This window comes from Drosophila nasuta, chromosome 2R, assembly GCF_023558535.2.
Source record: "Drosophila nasuta strain 15112-1781.00 chromosome 2R, ASM2355853v1, whole genome shotgun sequence".
In the NCBI taxonomy this organism is placed as follows: domain Eukaryota; kingdom Metazoa; phylum Arthropoda; class Insecta; order Diptera; family Drosophilidae; genus Drosophila; species Drosophila nasuta.
Window position 1 is genome coordinate 32,128,360 of NC_083456.1, and position 20,066 is coordinate 32,148,425.

General features: G+C 38.0%; 3 protein-coding genes across 9 annotated transcripts; 2 read left to right on the forward strand and 1 right to left on the reverse strand.

Moving 5' to 3' along the window:
• Positions 1-264: 264 nt before the first annotated feature.
• Positions 265-8,902, forward strand: LOC132787403 (two pore potassium channel protein sup-9). Of its 4 annotated transcripts, XM_060794412.1 has the most exons (10): positions 265-508; positions 2,738-3,791; positions 3,862-4,017; positions 5,141-5,267; positions 5,344-5,534; positions 5,593-5,780; positions 6,456-6,488; positions 6,725-6,888; positions 7,881-7,913; positions 8,006-8,902. In XM_060794412.1, exons 2-10 carry the CDS (start codon positions 3,665-3,667, stop codon positions 8,265-8,267), a joined length of 1,281 nt encoding a protein of 426 aa, XP_060650395.1. In that variant the 5' UTR covers positions 265-508; positions 2,738-3,664; the 3' UTR covers positions 8,268-8,902. The 4 variants fall into 4 exon arrangements, with proteins under 4 accessions (XP_060650395.1, XP_060650398.1, XP_060650397.1 ...); XM_060794415.1 differs by lacking the exon at positions 7,881-7,913 and having other exon boundaries at positions 266-508; XM_060794414.1 differs by lacking the exon at positions 6,456-6,488 and having other exon boundaries at positions 266-508.
• Positions 8,903-9,897: 995 nt separating this feature from the next.
• On the reverse strand, positions 9,898-16,130 carry LOC132787408 (serine-arginine protein 55). Of its 4 annotated transcripts, none has more exons than XM_060794434.1 (9): positions 15,981-16,129; positions 15,574-15,717; positions 15,433-15,503; positions 15,256-15,360; positions 14,400-14,481; positions 11,324-11,397; positions 10,864-11,187; positions 10,643-10,801; positions 9,898-10,444 (listed from the first exon to the last, which is right to left on the reverse strand). In XM_060794434.1, exons 2-9 carry the CDS (start codon positions 15,697-15,699, stop codon positions 10,330-10,332), a joined length of 1,056 nt encoding a protein of 351 aa, XP_060650417.1. In that variant the 5' UTR covers positions 15,700-15,717; positions 15,981-16,129; the 3' UTR covers positions 9,898-10,329. The 4 variants fall into 4 exon arrangements, with proteins under 4 accessions (XP_060650417.1, XP_060650415.1, XP_060650418.1 ...); XM_060794432.1 differs by having other exon boundaries at positions 14,400-14,496; XM_060794435.1 differs by lacking the exons at positions 14,400-14,481; positions 15,256-15,360; positions 15,433-15,503; positions 15,574-15,717; positions 15,981-16,129 and adding exons at positions 12,007-13,177; positions 13,257-13,754.
• A 280-nt stretch (positions 16,131-16,410) lies between these two features.
• LOC132787405 (heterogeneous nuclear ribonucleoprotein 87F) lies at positions 16,411-19,147 on the forward strand. Its single transcript, XM_060794418.1, has 5 exons — positions 16,411-16,566; positions 16,710-16,905; positions 17,287-18,307; positions 18,491-18,596; positions 18,982-19,147. The coding sequence occupies exons 2-4, from the start codon at positions 16,858-16,860 to the stop codon at positions 18,589-18,591; spliced, it is 1,170 nt and encodes a 389-aa protein (XP_060650401.1). The 5' UTR covers positions 16,411-16,566; positions 16,710-16,857; the 3' UTR covers positions 18,592-18,596; positions 18,982-19,147.
• Positions 19,148-20,066: the final 919 nt, after the last annotated feature.

The following is a 20,066-nucleotide window of genomic DNA, read 5'->3' on the forward strand; positions in this document are numbered from 1 at the left end:
TTGCGGCCGCACTATAGTTAAAAAAAAAAAAAAACAATTCAAAAGAAAGCTTTTTTTTTAAATGGCAACTGTACTAATTTAAATTTAAAATTTATTAAATAATAAATAATGATTTAAATTTACATTGCTTGCCTTCAAATATCTAATCCATATATAAAGCCAGTGCTTAAGAAAGTTTCACAATCATCGATAGCGATGTTTCTCCATCTCTAGTCGGGATGCTCACGACCCTAACGGATCCAGCAGCCTGTCGTCCTTTGTGCGCCGTTGCCGTGCCAGTTGAGAAATACAATCGAAAGTGCGTGCATCATCTTTGCGAACAGCGGAAGCAGAGTCGTGCCAAAAGCGAATTTCAGAAAAAAAAAGAGATGAAATTATTGTAGTGAAAATTTGTGCACTTGTGGACAAAAAAGTGAAGAGAGCTAATGACAAAATAACACAAGAATGCGCCAACGAGATTGCTGCAAAAATACAGCATCTAATTTGTCGCCCCAAATCTAATTAACGCGTATGTGTTGTGTAATGTGGAAATACAAAAGTTTGCTATTTCTCTTCAATTTTTTTTTCTTCTTGTTTGCTTGATGCTCTCGTGTAAATTCCTTTTTTGCGAGCACGTTTGGTTGGGGAGTGGGACGAATTAGGCGCATACATCAGACAGTTAACGAGACGACAACCACAGGACAACGACGACAACGATGATGATGATGATGCTGCTGATGATGGTGATGCTTTTGTATGTAGATAGTGTCACAGTCACAGTCATTGCCAGTGAGGAGTGCACAGCAAATGTCAACGACAAGAAGAAACTCGGGAGGCTGCGCGATTACAAATACAAATACAAATACAATTACACAGTTGCGATTGCGATTGCGGGTGGCGCAACAAATAATGTGGTGAAGAAAAGGAATAGAAAAAAACGCGAAGAATGGAAAAATACGAATATGGCATAGGGAAACTAGCAAAAAGTTAACTAAGGGCAGCAAAGATGGCGACGGGGGATGAGGGGGATGACTGGGGGCGACTGCAGCAACATTTCGACACAGAGTTCCGCAATCCGCAAAACTTCAGTTCTGTTGTGGCATCCTCAAAGTGAAGAAACCACCCTCTCGCAGTTCCAATAAATTATCAAAAAAAAGCCAGCATGTGTTTGTGTGCGTGTGTGTGTGAGTGTCTCTCTGCCTGCCTTCTGTGTGTGATGTACGCTTGAACGCGCAATGTTAACGTACTGAAGACAGCTTGAGACGCGCGCACACACACAAACACACGCATACACACACACACACATGGACACAGTGAGTTAAATTCATATACAAATACTGGAAGCATGAATAATTCAATGGCACTGCAATGCTGCCTGCTTGTTAGCCAAATTGAAAAGCAAGGGGCCAAGCTAAGCTAAGCAAAAAAAAAAACATAGTACGCTGTGCCTTTAAATTTGCTTACAAAAGCGCCAACTGCACGCGGACACAATTGAGCTGTCTTTTCTTTTCTCTTCCCCTCCACATTTTTGATACCCGTTAGCCGTAGTGTAGACGGGGTATGCAACAAGCAGAAGGATAAAAGCTCAACGCTGAAAAGTATGCAATTGTTTTTTTTTTAATCAGCATCAACTGCTATCCGAAAGTATAAGAGGTAGATCTATCAAAGTTTGTGCTAATAATCTTTTTGATTGAAGGCCAACTTGTTTAGTATTACATTTTTGAATAGCTCACGTTGCTGTCTTATATTTGAGTGGATTTTTACATTTTATTTTGAAGTATATGTTGTATGTTTATATGTCAAAGTTACTCTATTTTATAACTTATACTAGTGTGAACAAAATTTAGGTTATGAATGTCTTACTTGCTTATTTATTTATGATAATTATATGTAGCTTTTTCGAAGTCGAGCTTAATTATCTTCTTGAAAAAACAGACGCTGCAAAACGCAGCACTCAAAAGTATGCAATACTTTTTTTTGTCAGCATCAATAGAGGTGTCCTGCTTTCTGTCTGTCCGTATGAACATCTTCAGGAATCTCCGTAAATAAAGCTGATAGAGAAATCAAAATTAGTGGTATTCAACTTAAAAGTTAAAGAGATTTTTAGGTTATGGTTAGGTTGCTATGCTTCATGAAATTTAGTTTCAAATTTTCTTAAGACATTTATTGTACAATTTATTTATTTGTTTTTTATGATGATGCTACTCACTATTGTTATCGGGTATCTCAGAGTCGTCTGTAGCTTTCTTACTTGTTTTCTTGCTGTTGTTGGCACTTTTCATCTCATTATTTGGTTAAGTTGCGCGTGGCGTGTCCCTTTCCCTTTCTCAGCTCCCAGCTCTCTGCAGTCCGTATGTGTTTTGTTTGTTAATAATTCACGATATAACGTTACCGCCAAATCTGGAAATTGCTTACAGGTTTACACATTTTGGCCCACATTTGGCTGCCAACGAAATGAAAAAAAATCTTGGCGCTTACAAATGAATATTTCATTTTGTAGCCAATTTAATGCAAACACACACACACACACACATACTTACGTAGTGTGTAGAACATATGTTTTGGGCGAGAGCTGTGTCATGTTCAGTGAGTCCTTGTGGCGTGGTTTTGCTGGTTTTTGCCTTTTGACGATGACAGATTGGGCATTATGCATCATTAGTCCCAAGGATGTGGAATGTAGAATGTGTCGAATGTGCTCACGCTATTTTTAGCCATAAAAGCTAATTTATGTCACTTTAAATCCTTTACTACCCCGCAGGATGCGTGCTGCTGCAGCAGCGTAAATGCGGCCGAAGGACATTGCAGCGAAAACTACTACGAAATGCCGCCATGTATGAGTGTGATTGGGTTAGTCGTCCACCACAGCAGCAAGAAGAGCCTTGAATGTGCTGATGCCAGTTTCAGAAGGAGCACAGAGGCAAACTGATGAAGCAGCAGCAGCAGAGCATGAGTCTGACTACAATGATGATGATGATGAGGACGACGCTGATGATGATGATGATGCAGTTACAAATGCAGCAGCATTGCTATAAATAACACAAGGACTTGTGGAAGGGCGGCATCGACAACGACAACGGCAATGGCATCGCATAAAGTGTGACAGAAATAGTAAATGCAACGTGCGAGAGTACAAAGTACATTTGCAAGTGTGACTAAAATTAAAATATACATGTGTATGTGTATCATATTTAATGCAATTGCACTCTCAAGTGCAACGACGACGACGACGCAAGTGACAACAAACTAACTGAATTTGTCAGGTAATTGCCCTGTGCGCCAAAAAGTAGGCAACAAAAAAACGAATAAAACGAAACTCAAGCTAAACGACTACGCGAAAGACACCGCAAGTGAATAGACTGTGCGTGTGAGAGAGAGAGAGAGAGCGAGTGCTAGTGGCAAGTGGCCAAGGTGTCGAGTGTCGAGTGGTTTCTCTGTTTGCCCCGCGTGTGTGCTGTGCTGTGCTTAACCTGATTTAGAAAAGTTTGTCCGCGACGAACGGAGCACACACACACACACACACCACAACACACCGCACCACACAATGTACATATGGAAGTGTGGAGCAATAGCAGGATTAGCAGCAACCGCAAGAGAAGACGTCGACGTCAGAGAAAGCAGCAGGACGAACCGAGTATAGTGAATGGAATGCATGTGTTTATAACCAATAACCTCGCCTAAATGAAGCATGAAGAAACAAAATGTGCGCACGATATCCCTGATCGTGTGTACATTTACATATTTGCTAGTGGGTGCCGCCGTCTTTGATGCCCTCGAATCGGAGACGGAGAAGCGGCGTTGGGAGGCTTTGCAAGGTTTGCTATTGAAACATTTCTTCAATAAACCCGATTATTATTATCCACTTATCCACTATTCAACTTGCAGCTGTCGAGGACATGATAATACGCAAATACAATATATCACAAGAAGATTTTAAAGTCATGGAGACGGTGGTACTCAAATCGGAGCCACACAAGGCCGGCCAGCAATGGAAGTTCACTGGCGCATTCTATTATGCAACGACAGTGCTAACCACAATTGGTATAACTCTTTTCAATTATTTCATCTAGAGAACAGCATCTACCAGCATATTTAACTGTATTCTATTTTAGAAATATTACTTATTCTTTTACTCTTTTGTAAACTTGTTATGTTATCAAGTCAGCATCTAAGTTTACACATTTTAAGTTTAATTTAAAGAACAGTTTCCTAGCCAGTTCATAAGTTTATATAACTAACTCCAAGCCACTCTTATTTTATTTCTGAATTAAAGTACATTATTTGTAACTAAACTCTGCTACTTTTTTTGTTTATTAATTTTTACGAAATTAATCAAGTCAGCATCTAAGTTTACACATTTTATATTTGATTTAAGAGACAATTTCCTAGACAATTCTTAAGTTTATGGTATTCGAATCAACTCTTAATTTCAATTCTTTACTTTGTCTTAATCGTTTTTATAAACGGATTTGCTTTATTTCGAAATAGATTGCTACATTAATCTACAACTACTTTCGTTATTTATATATTTAAGAAGTTAATCATCTTAGAATCAAAGGTTACATATTTTAAGTTTGTTTTAAGCTACAATTTCCTAGATTATTCATAAGTTTATAGTATTCCAAGTTACTCTTAATTTCAATAGTTATAGTTTTGACTTAATTCAATCCTTCTTTCATATTGTGAATATATATAATATTTGCTTTATTTCTAACTAATCTCTAATACATGTTCCTATTACTAATTTTGTTATATTTAAGGAATCTAAGATTACACATATTAAAACTGATTTAATCTTAAATTTCCTAGCCAATTTATATGATTATAGAATTTCAAATTACTCTCAATCTAATTAGTTTTAGTGTAGTCTTAATTATTTTTTCTGACTACAATCTTATATATTTACTTTTTTCCTGATTAATAGAAATTTAAAACAATTTTATAAGATAAGATAAGATAGATTCTAAACTAAAGACTCAACTTTTAATTTTTTATTACCGTAAACTATTTGGAAAACATTTGTAATCCCAATGAGTATTTACATAGAAAACATTTCAAGATTTTATGGATGTGTGTTGACATAGTACAGATTTAATGGTGTATTTGACGAGTTTGTGTAATTAAGAAGTGACCTATAAAATGTCGAATAATGACAATTTTTCAGGCTATGGACACTCGACGCCAACCACCCGCGGAGGGAAACTGTTTACAATGTGCTATGCCATTGTTGGGATACCCTTGGGCCTGGTCATGTTTCAGAGCATCGGAGAAAGAGTGAATAGACTGAGCAGGTGGGTGTCTCTCTCCTCCTTTCCCTCCCTCCTCTATCCATTTGCCATCAACTAATCACTTTCGGTATGTTTGCAGTTATGTTATCAAAGCGGTGCGGACATCGCTGCGCTGCAAACGAACAGTTGCCTCCGAGGTGGACCTTATATGCGTTGTCACGACGCTCAGTTCACTGACGATAGCAGGTGGTGCTGCGGCCTTTTCAAGATTTGAGGGCTGGAGCTACTTTGATTCAGTATATTACTGTTTTATTACTTTAACCACAATAGGTGAGTATCTAAAGAGTATCCGAATATTTCAATTACAACTAAATTCTCTTCCTTCTAGGCTTTGGCGATATGGTAGCTTTACAGAAAGATAATGCGCTAAATAGGAAACCCGAATACGTTATGTTCGCACTGATATTCATACTATTCGGACTGGCAATTGTTGCCGCCTCACTGAACTTGTTAGTACTTAGGTTTGTTACAATGAATACCGAGGATGAGAGACGTGACGAGGCCCAGGCCATGCAGGTGAGTTTCCGTCCAACGTTTTTAATATTCTCTTTCCTCATTTTATCTGTAGACTGTTGCGGACTGTTCCGAATGTTTTCTCGTACTTTACATAATTCAAATTTAATCCTGTTGGACCTCTAGTAACAATTTACTCGTAAAACCTTAAGCTTATAATCAATTTTAGTCTCACTGCGCCTTCCAATTCCTAACTGACATACGTATATTATCTTATATATTATTATATCTTTTAACTGAAGATCGCATTACTTTCATATTTAAAATTCTTTAACATTTCGACTTTGCTTAATCATTTTTCCAAACTTTTGCTTATAGTACTCGTAAATCGTACAATTAAAATAAAAGAGATCATTTCGAAAGCTTATTTGTTTATTAACTATTTGCTTGTTCCAAACTTGTTGCACATTTTTTTTACAATTACAATTTAATCGAGCACCTTCTGTTTTGTCTTCATTCGATATTTGCAAATTTTGTACAAAAAAACAAATTTGAATTAATTAATTTATTTATTAAATTCATGCAGTCAGTGAAATACGATGAAGACTTTAATCGAGAATCGAAATCAAATCAAATCAAATCAAATATATATATATTTTGTATCTTTTTTGGCATACTTTTTTCGGTTGCTTTTGACTTAACAAAATATGAAAAACAAATGCAAACGCGCGTGCTTAGTTTATGACCAAGTCCACTTTATGGACCAATGAGGTGATTGCGGTTTTATTGAGCTTATTCAAAATACTATATTACATTTGACCAACTACTACTACTACTACTACTAATCTATCAATAACTAGACCAATCAACAACTTGCTCCACACAACACAACAAAATATACACACACACACAAGACACACACACTTTCTTTCACTTTCCATTCAGCAAACAAAACACGCGGAATATTAAATACTTGAACTAATCAAATCTTGTATGCGATATTACAGGCACTTCAAGTGGCTGTCAAACTGGAGGGCGATGTGATAACATCCAATGGTTCCATACTGAGCGGCTACGAGGGACACGACGGCCAATCTCTCAACGGCACAAACACATCCTCAATGTGCTCCTGCCGTTGCATCTGCCTCAATGGAGGGAACCGGCATAAAAAGTATGTAATCCCCTAGCACTTTCATTTAGATCTACTCTCGAGCATCTCAGATAAAGTCCCAAGACTGTGCATGGGCCAATTAGCGTTGCCTTTTGTCTCAGTCTTTGTGTGTGTGTGTGTTTGTGTGTCTGCTTCCTGCTCTCAGGATGCGGCATAACTAAGAACGTGTTGAGACATGTACAGAAATAATCTGTGAAAGGTGGAAGAGTGTAGAAAGTGGCAAATTTTTGAGAAAGTAGAAGAAAGTGAATTGAAAAAGAAAACTGATATTCTTAAAGAAAATAGGATTATTGAAGATATGAAAACTAAAAGAAGAACACATAAGAACTTAGAAAATATGGAAGCATATGAAGCAAAAAAAATAATCTTAAAATATGGAAAAAATAATAAAGGATTACATGATATAGAAAATGGGATAAGTAAAGAAAATAATCTTAGAATATGAAAAAAGAGGATTAAATGAAAAAGATAATGGGATAAGTAAAGGAAATTATTTTCAAATATGAAAAAATAAAAGAGGATTAAATGAAAAAGAAAATGGGATAATTCCTGAGAAAGTAAAAGAGAAATACATATTAATAGAATAAAGTTTGAAAAGGTCTCTAAAAAAACCCCTTTAACTAAATCTTGTAGATATAATCTTATAATTTTTTAATATAGATTTTTTTTGTATATTTATTAAGTGAAGAATCTGTACAACTTAATATGTACCTTAACTACATAGAGATAGTAAACGAAGACTAAACTAAAAGATAATACAAAGTATGAGGATTACATATATAATCTTATAATAAACTAAAGAATGATATTAATTTTGAAATATGATATTAAGTTCACGTCATCATACTTAATGAACCTTGTAAATATAATATAATAATAGTTATAGTATATAACAGTTCTATAAAGAATGTTCTTAAGAAATATTTAGTTAACATCATCTTTGTTTTATTTGCTGTTTTTAATCTGTGGATTTGCCTTAACTCTGAGAATAGACACAAGAATGCGAGCAGTGACCATGTTGCAGAGTAAGCAGCACTCTCTACTAGTAGTTTCTTATGAGTTCTATCTACTAAATATAACATTATTTATAATCATCCTTATTTTATGTGCTCCACAGGCAGCAATACAAGATGCGTCGATCGCCCACGCACATAAGACACTTGCTGCCGGAAGTTGTGCCGATGCAGGATCTGAACTACGATACGCAGAGCATGCATACGATTGGAGCACTCAATGGCAGCGGGATCATGAGCGGAAGTCACATGGGCATCGGTCTGGATGTTGTGGATGATACGGGAACTCGATCGCCGATTAAACCGCAGCCGCATCCACAGAAGCTGCTCAAACGCAATGTATCGCTTTTATCATTTCGTATTTAGGAGGAACGAACAACGACTCGACTCTTGTAGTAGATGCCCCCTCCAAAACACACACACACTTACACACACAACCATGAAAAAGGACTTGCAAATTAAAGTGATAAACTAATCTACAATACATAAACTAATGGGAATACTTGAAACTGAAAACTGAAGCGATTAGCGATTATTTGAATTGAGATTCGGATCTTGCGATCTTATAAAATCTACAATATATTTATGTGCATTTACAATGTAAAGTTACGCCGCATAAATATCGAAGAAGAGAAGGAGAGAAGCTAGTAGCAAGCATTATAGAGATACTACTATACTATATACTATACTTAGATATCTAGAACTACACACAACAAATACACCTAAACATTACTGAATTAGGGCACTATCAAATTGATCTAAACCACTGCCATTTCCGAGCGATAGAAACAAGACACCACACACTCTATATATGATACATATATCGAACTCTTCTATATATAGCATTCATATAACCAAACTATTTAAACAGGAACTGCCTTTTCATGGGGCTATCTCTTCCACTTCCACATAGAGGACATGCCAATCCAGTTGAAACTAAATAGATTCGATCGATATAACAAGAAAAACTTAATTCTGTAAATACCTAAGTAAATGCTTAATCATTTTATTAGTACATAGTCCATTTTATTATGCATTTGTATTTCTTATGATTATGATATTAGTTTAAACATATTAAAACATACATTTACTATGTATATAACATAATATAAACTAGTTTGTAGAAGCATCTAAAACGCCAAACAAAAAAACAACAACAACTTGTGCTTATCAAGTGCTCAATTGTCTCCGCAGAGTGCCAAAAAAAGATATATACATAGGAGTAGGGGATACTGAGGACCCACTCAGTCCTACAGATATCGCATCCTAAACCCTAACCCAAATCCTCAATCGCATTTAGGCCAAGTAAAAGAAAAGCAAAACTAAAATCAGATCGAAAAACAAAAAAATTTGGTTTATAGTATTTCTTATTTGATAGATAATTAATAAAATTTGAAAATTGAGAAAGTGAGAATGAAATTCTTCCAGTTATAGATTAATTTCCAGGTATTTTGCTCACTCGTTAGATAACAAACCCGATTATATATAGAGTATATAATATAATATGTCCTTATGTGCTTTGTAAATAGATTTAAATTACTTTAAAACAAATATTGTTAATACCGAAAGCAGAGTTACGAAGCATAGTTATGTATTTAATTCTGTATTGATGACAAATAGCGTACGAGACTTTTTAATATTTGCAAACATTTATTTCAAATTTTCAGTAGTTATCGTATCCGTATGTGTTTAAACAATTTCAATTTCAAAAAGAAAACAAATATGAAATTTAGCTACTCAATTCTAAAAATGATAAAAGAAAACAAATTGTAATTTTAATTCACAAAACAAATAAAGCGAAACAATTTCAGTAAGACTTTGTAATATACATTTCGAGTATATTCAAAATCGAGAATAAAATCGATCCCAGAGTTTTTCTTATCGAGTATGGAAATAAAACAACAGTTCTCTTTACATTATTTTTAAATGTTTTCATTCAGTTTTTATTGAAGTAGACCTTTTTATATAGACAAAATGTGATATTTTGGTTTAAACAGTTTTTCATAGGCAAGAATTCAAATTGCCCGGATTGCAAAAGATATTATAAGCTATGGACAATTTTCGACCTTTTAAGTTTGTTTTGTGTTTGTCTGTCTTCTTATTTGTTTTGGAATCGAATCCCTTGTATTCAACATGAAAATACATTCGGGATTGCGATTCCATTTCAATGTCAAAGAAATGCCTAAACATAATTTTTAAATATTAAAAAAATGTTCACTATGCCTGGTAGTGGATTAAAAAATGTTCAAAGTTTGCCTTCATTATTCTTTGCACTTGCTGGCAATAGCTTTCCTGATGTTTTAGGGTTCAGCTTTACAGCAAGGAATTATTTTGGTGGATTAGGTGTCTGTATATGTTGGGTTTTCTAGAGTAAATTGTCGAAATCTAAAATCATATTTATATTATTATAATGGGACAGCTAACTAATCTAATCGTCCATGCTTTCGTTGTTGCGATCCGGTGAGGCATTTCCATTCTTTGCCGATGCTGAGCGTGAACGAGAACGCGAACGGGATTTGTTGTCAGCCGATGCCGAGCGATCGCTGAGAGGGAGAAAAGAAGAGAGGAGTTTGCCATTAATTATTATTGATTATTCACAATTTGGGTTACACCAAGCAGACACGACGCTCTGCGTGCATCATGTGCATATATCCAAAGAAAATCAAAGAAAGCACGAAAAGAAAGCACAAAACACGAATAAAGAAAGCCAAATCACCAGACTAATCAAATTATCAACTTACCGTGAACGCGAATCGTGGCGATCTGACTTGGAGCGAGTACGAGATCGCGACTCACGCTTTGAGTTCGAGCGTGTGCGGGAGTGAGAGTCGCGCTTAGGCGAGCGGGAGCGAGTGCGAGAGCGGGACTTTGACTTTGACTTGGACACATCACGAGATTTGCTGCAAAGCAGATAAAGATTAATATAACGATCTTAAAGCGATGCTTCAATCTCGCAACTTACTTTGAAAAACGCGAGCGTGAGCGGGAACGCGACTTGACTGGCGACTTTGATTTGGAGCGTCCACCGCGTGACTTGGATCGGCTGCGCGACTTGGAGCGCGAGTGCGATGAGCGACGAGAGCGAGAACGCCTGCGGGAGCGAGAACGTGAGCGAGAGCTAGATGAACGGGAACGTCCACGTCCACCACCGCCGCCGCCACCACCACCGCCGCTGCGTCCGCCACGACGATCCTCGACCAAATGGATGCGACGTCCATTCAACTCGGTGTCATCCAGCTTCTCAATGGCTGTCTTCATGTCCGACAAAGAGGCAAACTCAACCACGCTGTAAAAGAAAGAAGAATTTAGTTACGATTCTAGTTGAATAGGAAGTGATGAATAGTAGGATTCTAGAGATAGAGTAACCTACTATTCATCACTTCTAGAGGTAAAGAATCCGGCTATAAATGCAGTTTACTTACCCTTCGTTGCGACGCTGCTTGTGGGCATCAGCATAGGTGACTTCGCCAGCCTGGCGCATGTAATCTTTCAGGTCCTGCAGAAAGCGCACAAACAAGGAAAAATGTCACACAGAATTAGTAAATGGAAACAACTTTAAGATCAAGTTATATGATACTCTGGTAGGCAAAACAAATACAACGTGCAGACGCAGACCAAGTCAAGCAAGTTAGAATATATTTCAATCCGATCTGGAACTCGCAGTCAGTCAGTAGTGGAATGGTAATCAAGCGCAATTTGCTAAATAGATGGACGAGAGGCCTTCTCTCCTAACCAAAGCTCTGTGTCCCTGTGAAGCCTCTCTGATCGATCGCTCGCCTGCCTAATGGAAACCTCTCTGGCTCTCTCTCGAGTGTAGTGGGTTGGTTGGGGGGGAGTGAAGGAAGAAGTGCAAGTGCCAGCGCCGCTTTTGCCACACAGATATATAGAGAGCCCCATCCAGAGTTCGGATGAATTATTCGTGATTGCTTGCTTGGTGTGTTGCTTTGGTTGCTCTGCACGCGGTACAAAAACGTAAGCATAATATAATTATACATAAACATTCATATATATAGATATATAGACACTTTTTAACAATATTATTTTTTTTGGTTTGTTTCTTGATCAAAATGATAATAAAAACGAAAAGTTGTAATTGAGTTCTTACTTAATGCGCTTTCAGAGAGAGGACACACACATCTTTATCAACACCGAGAGCAAGTTTTGTCTGTCTGCCTAGTTACACTGTCGGCCAATGTGGGGGGAGAAGACCGCACAAGAAATAGCACACGAGCGGTTGCTGCATTAGCGATATTGATAGCTCCACACATCTACATCTCAACTTATGGTTATTGGTCAGCAGTAGCTCAGTAGCTCAGAGGAGGAGTAGGAGGAGCAGGCCCGGCCATCAAACATCAACCAGATGAGCAACAAATGCTTTTTAGCCAGGAAATACTTTTTCACACAGTAGCGTCATCATTTTGTTTTGTTTTAGTTATGGTATAAATATTGCATATTGGAAAATGTAATGTGTATTGGTAACATTTTTATATGTTGTTGTTGTTTTGATGTTTGTTTCTTAATCGATCGAAGATGTCGCGGGACCCACAAAAAGCGCACACAGTCAGAAGAAACAGTCGCCAGGAGCACACACCAGGGATTTGTGGGAGTGTGATGAGAGCGTGCGTGAGAGGCGAACGTGCGACAACCCAGTGTCAGTCAATGGAGTGGCAATTGGCAGTGGCAGTTTAGCAGAGCAGTACAACGGGCACAGCACAGCACATAGCACTCAAACCGGACGGCGGGCGGAGGGCAGTCAACCGTCAACCAGGCGGCGCGGCATCTCTTCCCACGGCCTCGATTTAATTGTAAACTGTAAAAATAAGAAATATCTTTTTGGGGCAGGGCGGCCCGCCTCTGAGGCAGCTTCATCTCTCGACGACGATGGCTCGGCTCTGGTGCGACGACGTTGCTCCAAAAGAGACTCCTCTCAAGTATCTCTCTCTCTAGTCTCTCTAGTCGGGCAGTCAGGCAAAGGGGGGAACCACCGGAGAGAGTATGATATTCTCTGCTCTCTGCCTAACACGAAGATCGATCACAAGCGAAATGTACGCGGTTACAAGAGTCGTCAGCCAGCATCACGATCATCATCACATCATCATTGCATGTCATCAATGGTCGTCTACATCATCATTACATCACAATCATCATCGTATATCGCATCGCATCGCATCTGCTTCTAACTGTTTCAAAGCTTCTCTCCCTCTGTCTCTCTGTTTGTCCCTCTCTTTGTCTGTCATTCGACCTTCGACCTCTCAAAACTCTCACACAATCGCTCGCTATAAGGAATTTGACAATTCTTTATAAAATTTGATTTTGTTTGTGGTTAAATTGTGAATGCTTAAACATTTTAAATACCTAAGCAAGGGCAAGGCAAAGGGGGGAGCGGCGTTTGCGTTTGCTATGGCCCAAATCAATCATCAATGTTTTGGTCATCAGTTGTGTGTTCATTTTATGCTTTGGATGACGAGGCTTCGACACTTCGACGATGACGATGGCGACAGCGACAGCGCGTTGACCACAAATGGGCAAGTGGTTTCTTACAATTCATTTTGTATGTTAGTGTTTCGGTATTATAACCCACAAAGCGATGATCAGACACAATGATAACGTGGGAGATGCTGTCAGGCGTCGAGAATCTCTATATATGGTTAAGTGCGTGTTTTGTTGGTCTCTGGTTTAGTTTTTATTCTTTCTGTTCATTTTTTTTTGGCATTTCCTTCTCTTTGTTTCGCAAAACTAGTTGTTGCCCCTCTTCAAGACACATGACGAAGTATTTGGCTGGGCTGGCATATGCATATCATTATCGATTATCGGATATCGCTTATCGATTTTTGTCAGCTCGGTATTTGGTATATACTGCCTGCTTGGCCTGTATATTTTGATTGTACATATTTGTCACTCTCTTCTAAGCTCTGTCTGGACGACGGTTCAGTTCATTCAGTAACAGACACCCATCAAACTCTTTTTGTGTGGTTGGTGTGAAAAAAACAATTGTTGGGATTGCACCGATCAGTACCAGAGTTGTAAAACGTACATATTTTTTGCATTGTTTTGCTTGATTGCTTATAGCTAGGTTCAACTGTACAGCTTATATAGTAATAAATATATATAACTAGATAGAATATAGTTGACGAAATTGAAAAACCAATGATGAGTTCAATTTTTATAATTAGAAATCTCTGGTAAAATACATCATTAGTTTTTCAACTCGTGCGACAAGTAAAAATAAAAAGTAAAGGAAACTAAATAGGGGGAAATAATAATCGTTGAGGGGATCAACACCAGCTTTGGAAGTGGAATTCAAAATAAAGAAAAAAGGTGCAACAAGGGGAATATTTTAGAGACAGAGATTAGCGCACAAATCTGTCGCCCAATTACAGTTAAGAGGAAGTCGGAATAGTTTTGTTAATTATTATATAGTATTAAACTACACTACGCTACGAGCCTCTCTCGATATGTTTTTGTAAATAAAAAAGAAAAAGAGTTCTTTGGACTTACCTGCCAGCTAACGCGGCTGGACAAATTCTCCACAATCAAACGATACTCAGTGCGCAATGGCGGTCCATAGCGGGAGGATGATCTGGAATTTTTGTTTCTGGTGAATAATTTAATGAATTTTAAATTAGTATTGACACTGCGCTGCTGCTCAAAAAAGTTATATATATGTATGTGGTTGGTGTACAGAATAAAAATGCTGTACAAATAAATTAAATTATTAAAGTGAGCAAAACGGAAGACAAGGGACGAAGAACGTGGGACGGGTTGTTATTATTATTATAATAGTTATTGTACATATTCGCAAAATTAATATATCGTGCAGAGTATAATTAAATAATAAATATTATTTGGAAATTAGCAAAAACAAAAAAAAAAATTAAACAGAATGTTATATTAACATATATATAATTATCAACAGCATGTCAGTGTCTTTTTTAAAGCAATTAAATCTAATTCTATTTAAATTACAGTAGATTCCCTGCCAGTTTTCAATTCTTTATTTGACACATAAGCACTATGTGGCACATCAATAAAAACAAAAGATTGAGATCAGTGAAATTTTGAGTGTTAAGTTGCCACTGGTTACCAAAAATGTTGCCACATTTTTCGCATTCGCAATTTAAAACGTGTCAATTGAAAACTACATCAATTTTGTTGTTTGAGAAATTTCTATGTAGAATTTGATAAGTTAGACCTAACAATTTCTCAAGAAAAACTTATCGAGATAATCCCCAATTCAAGGGTCTAGTGCAGGGCAAGTTACTTAACATTTTGAAATAAGCAACTAGCTAGCATATAGTGAAAAAAAAAGAATTTGCAATCACTGCCGCTGCGCTGCTGTGTTGGCTGTACTTACTTATCATTATAGCGTCCGCCGCCGCCGCGTCGCCCGCCGTAGCGATCGTCATAGCGGTCTCGATTACTGCCGCGCGCTGTGCCTCTGGCGGGTTCAACAACCACACTGTGTGTGTAAAAAGCGTGCATTTTAATAATTTTGCCTTCGCTATGTGGGCTATTAATAAAAAACACTTACCGTTCCCCTAGTAATTCCTTCCCGTTTAGTTCGTAGACGGCATCGTCTGCGTCACGATAATCTTCAAATTCCTGTCACGCAACAAATTCAAGTAATTAGTCATTTAAACTATCGATTTATCGAGCCCTATTCTCTACTTACCACGAAGCCATAGCCGTTCTTGATGAGTATATCACGAGTGCGGCCGTAGCCCTTAAAGAAGCGCTCCAAATCGCGCTCACGAACTCCGTACGGCAAACCGCCCACATAAACGCGTGATCCAACCATATTTGTTGATGCTGTTTGCTGTAATGAGCGTTGTAAATTATCTTAAAACCCGTCACTAACTATTTTGGTTTTGCTATGAAAATATTACATGCGCATACAAACACACATGCATGTACTTGAGTATGTATGCGCAGAGTTTGTCTGTATTTGCCAAGATGGCGACTTTGCCGATGTCAACGTTGTCTACCGGGTAGAGAACTTTTCACCGACTTATTTAAGTAAAATTCGCACTGTTTAATGTTGTTATTTATTGTTATTTTATAAAACACTAGTACACATACCGTTTACGGAAAAGTATTTAACACAAATATTTAATTTGCTCGATTAGAACTCTCCGCTTTTTTCAATTTTTTTTCACGCACCGCAAGCCACACGAAAAATAATGCAAACTCAACCTCAACGCAATTTCTACGGAAATGACACTGAACTCTAAACTGCTTTGCCGCTCAATGTGGCGTCGACAGTACAGCAAAATCGATTACACTGCCCTGGCTAGCATCAGTGTTGAACAGCACTCACATACCTGCCACAGTGTCAAAAAACGATTTTTTACAAATACTGATATTTTTAATATATTTACAACAGATGAAAAATTTGTATTTAAAATCAAAAAGACATTGAGTAGAAATCATAAGAAAATTTTGATTTTCGGAGCTTGAAGAAAGTTACTTAAATAATAAGCAATTGTTTAATACATTTATAATTTGATCAATTACTATCGTATCAATACTCACCGCTGTCGGCATCTGTTGGGAAACGTTGTCATTATTCGTGTGACCATCAATGGTATATTTTCGTAATAAGCATTTTTCAAGTTTTCAAGCATTTCACAGAAGCTCAAGAATATTAAATTGGAACATTCGAATGGTAAGAATTATAATCTACGTTATTGAATCTCGTATATTTACAAAACAACAAAGACATTGATTAGTGTTGTGTGCTCTTTAATGTTTTGGTATATTTTTCGAGTTTAAATAGTATATTTTCGAACTCAATTTGCGGTCACGCAGGGCGCCATTTTTTCAGTTCATTTCAGACACTCAGATACATTTTCTCTTACTGTACGTGTGAGTGAGCTAGGCGTCAATTGTGAAAAATTAATTTTCTAAGCCTAAATACTTAAACGCATAATTAAAAAATAAAAAAAAACTATTTGCAATGGCTGATTTAAATGATTCCAATGGAAACTACGACGACAACGACGAGGTGAGTGAACTATGTTAATGTATAATTACATATACTGTGCGTACTCTCTTTTTTTTTTGCAATGCCGGATGCCGACATATTGAAAATACAAATGAAAAGCGCATTTCGGCATATTTACTATTATTGTAAATACGCCGCATTGAGTTTCAGTTTGTACAATTTAAACAATAAGAACAAAATAATCCAACATGGATTGCTATTATAAAGTGATATGAACGCAAAAACAAAATACAGAAAAATTACCACGTACACATGCTGTGTGCAAATAATAAAAAGAAAATGGCGGGCGGTATTTTTTCTTCTGTTTTCGATTTCGCTTGTGACTAACTGTACTCTTGTTTTGTTTGTGTTTTGTTTATCTTGTGTGTGTTTGTTTTGCAGCAAATTTCGGAGCCCGAGCAGCTGCGTAAGCTGTTTATTGGCGGCTTGGATTACCGAACCACCGACGAGGGGCTTAAGGCGCATTTCGAGAAATGGGGCAATATTGTTGACGTTGTTGTCATGAAGGATCCAAAGACAAAACGGTCCCGAGGCTTTGGTTTCATCACCTACTCACAGTCCTACATGATTGACAATGCGCAAAACGCACGTCCCCACAAAATCGATGGACGCACCGTGGAGCCAAAGCGTGCTGTGCCCCGCCAGGAGATCGATGCTCCCAATGCCGGAGCTACGGTGAAGAAACTGTTCGTTGGTGGACTGCGAGATGACCATGATGAGGAGTGCTTGCGTGAGTACTTCAAGGAGTTTGGACAGATTGTGGGCGTGAATATTGTGTCCGACAAGGATACGGGCAAGAAGCGCGGCTTTGCCTTCATCGAGTTCGATGACTACGATCCCGTGGACAAAATCATTCTGCAAAAAACCCACAACATCAAGAACAAGACACTCGACGTGAAGAAAGCGATTGCCAAGCAGGATATGGACCGCCAGGGAGGCGGTGGTGGTGGCGGCGGCGGAGGTGGTCGCGGTGGTCCTGGAGGCCGTGCCGGCGGCGGTCGGGGTGGCGATCGTGGTGGCCAAGGCGGCGGCGGTGGCGGCTGGGGTAACAATCGTCAGAATGGCGGTGGCAACTGGGGTGCTGGAGGCGGCGGCGGCTTTGGTAACAATGGCAATTTCGGTGGTAATCAGGGCAGCTCTGGCGGCTGGAACCAACAGAGCGGTCCATGGAATAACCAGGGCGGCAACAGCGGCGGAGGCGGTGGCTGGAACAATGGCGGTGGCGGCGGCTACAGCAGCGGCGGTGGCAACAGCAACGGCAACTGGGGTGGTAACGGAGGCGGCGGCGGTGGCAACTTCAACAATGATTATCAGCAGAGCTATGGCGGTGGACCACAGCGCAACAGCAACTTCGGCAACAATCGCCCAGCGCCCTATAACCAAGGCGGTGGCTTCAACAAAAGTAAGTGTAGCTATAGCAAAATTTATGTTTATCTTAAAAGATAAATCTGAGTGTGTTTCTAAGATAAGTTGAGATATAAACCATAATGTGTATTTCAACTAGTGCTTGTCGAAGACACAAACCTGTGATTATCTAGTTACTCTATAAAAGATTTACTAATTACATTTATTTATCCGTTTACAGGTGGTGGACAGGGCAGCGGCGGTGGCCAGGGAGGTTTTGGCGGCGGTAACAACTATAATACGAGCCAAGGTGGCAACATGGGCGGCAATAGACGTTACTAAACAAGGTAAATATATGCCATACGCTGATGCAATGATGTCATGCAGTGTAATGTGTTCAACTGTAATAGTATAAGGCATTTCATTGCATTCAAAAATAGAGTATGCAGTCAAGTATCTCAATAGTTGAGCACATTACACTGTTTATAGATAACTTTCAATTTTAAATATATGCATATACATATCTTCTATTATGTTCGTGTGTGTGCTTCTTGTTTTGATTGTTTCGAAATGCGTTCGGAGTACAAAAGCAAAAGTACAAGAGCTGTCAAAGTTTAGTTTTTAAACGAACGAAAGAAGAGCTGCGAACCAATTGTTGTTTATGTGTATATAGAAAATGTATTGCAAAAAGTGCTAATGGAACTATTTTCTCCCCCTTTCTCGCAAATCTAGGTAAAACACACTTACAAAATCAGTTCAAGCTAGACAAACACAGGAGGCAGTCTAGGCACAGGCAGTGTGGCAGTGGCAGAGACAGAGACAAAAGAAGAAGAAGCAGAAGCAGAGAGACAGGCAGGCAATCAAACAATCAATGACAGTGAGATGAGAGGCAGAGGCAGTAAAAGAAAAATGTGGGCAAATGTGTGTGTATCAGGCAGACGAGAGAGAGATAATCAAACAATAAGCAGCCAAGTCAAAATACAAATAACAATAAAACAGCAGCAACAGCAGCTAACTAAACAGTGCAGTGCAGATCCAGTTGCAGTTGCAAGTTTTGAGGCAATCGACATTGTGTTTGTGTGTGTGTGCCGCCAACTAACCCCGAAAGCAAATGCAAATCAGAACCAGAACCAGGAAAAACTCACTTCAACAAAACGAAAGAAAAATATCAACAAATTAACTGCTAATGTCTTGTCTCGATTATACCATACAATTAATTTTTACGATCACCGATTCGTGTTTAGGATGTTAAGTACCTTGAACCGCTTAGTTTTAACTAAATTAATACAACCATACAAAACAAAAACAAACAAAAAGAAAACCGAAACAAAACTAAACTATAAAAGATAAAAAAGAAACTAAAGAAATCTAAAACAACAAACATCAGAGAAATATACTAAAACTATATATTATTTATAAATCGACTATTTGCAAAAAACGCAACTATTTTTTTTCGGTGGGCATGAGTTCTCTCTCCTCAGAGAACTTGGCTTGCTCTCATTAAACAATTTATATTTTGATTGGATCGTGAAGATCGTAAAGAGGTGGCGTGTAAAAAGGTAGTGTACCTTGAAATAATGACTAACTAATTCAATTTAGCTCGTAGACAACGATGCTCACTTTTTATATAAAATGCATTTGTCGTATTTTCCACATCTAAGTTTATATAGCAAATCAGCAACTAAAAACAAAAACCAATTTTAAGTAAACGTATATAGAAAACCTATTTTGTAATACAATTTTTTGTATATTTAAGCTTTATATCCTATGATTTACATTTACCTGAGAAACAGAAACATCCCCATATATACAAGATT

Excerpts from the sequence above, each read along its gene's own strand:
- LOC132787403 (XM_060794412.1), top strand. The coding sequence starts at position 3,665 with ATGAAGAAACAAAATGTGCGCACGATATCCCTGATCGTGTGTACATTT. Across the intron at positions 3,792-3,861 it reads GCGTTGGGAGGCTTTGCAAG|CTGTCGAGGACATGATAATA; the intron begins GTTTGCTATTGA and ends TTCAACTTGCAG. Across the intron at positions 7,914-8,005 it reads AGCAGTGACCATGTTGCAGA|GCAGCAATACAAGATGCGTC; the intron begins GTAAGCAGCACT and ends TGTGCTCCACAG.
- LOC132787408 (XM_060794432.1), bottom strand. The coding sequence starts at position 15,699 with ATGGTTGGATCACGCGTTTATGTGGGCGGTTTGCCGTACGGAGTTCGT. Across the intron at positions 11,188-11,323 it reads AAGCAGCGTCGCAACGAAGG|CGTGGTTGAGTTTGCCTCTT; the intron begins GTAAGTAAACTG and ends TTTCTTTTACAG. Across the intron at positions 10,802-10,863 it reads TCACGCTCGCGTTTTTCAAA|CAAATCTCGTGATGTGTCCA; the intron begins GTAAGTTGCGAG and ends TCTGCTTTGCAG.
- LOC132787405 (XM_060794418.1), top strand. The coding sequence starts at position 16,858 with ATGGCTGATTTAAATGATTCCAATGGAAACTACGACGACAACGACGAG. Across the intron at positions 16,906-17,286 it reads ACTACGACGACAACGACGAG|CAAATTTCGGAGCCCGAGCA; the intron begins GTGAGTGAACTA and ends TTTGTTTTGCAG. Across the intron at positions 18,308-18,490 it reads AGGCGGTGGCTTCAACAAAA|GTGGTGGACAGGGCAGCGGC; the intron begins GTAAGTGTAGCT and ends ATCCGTTTACAG.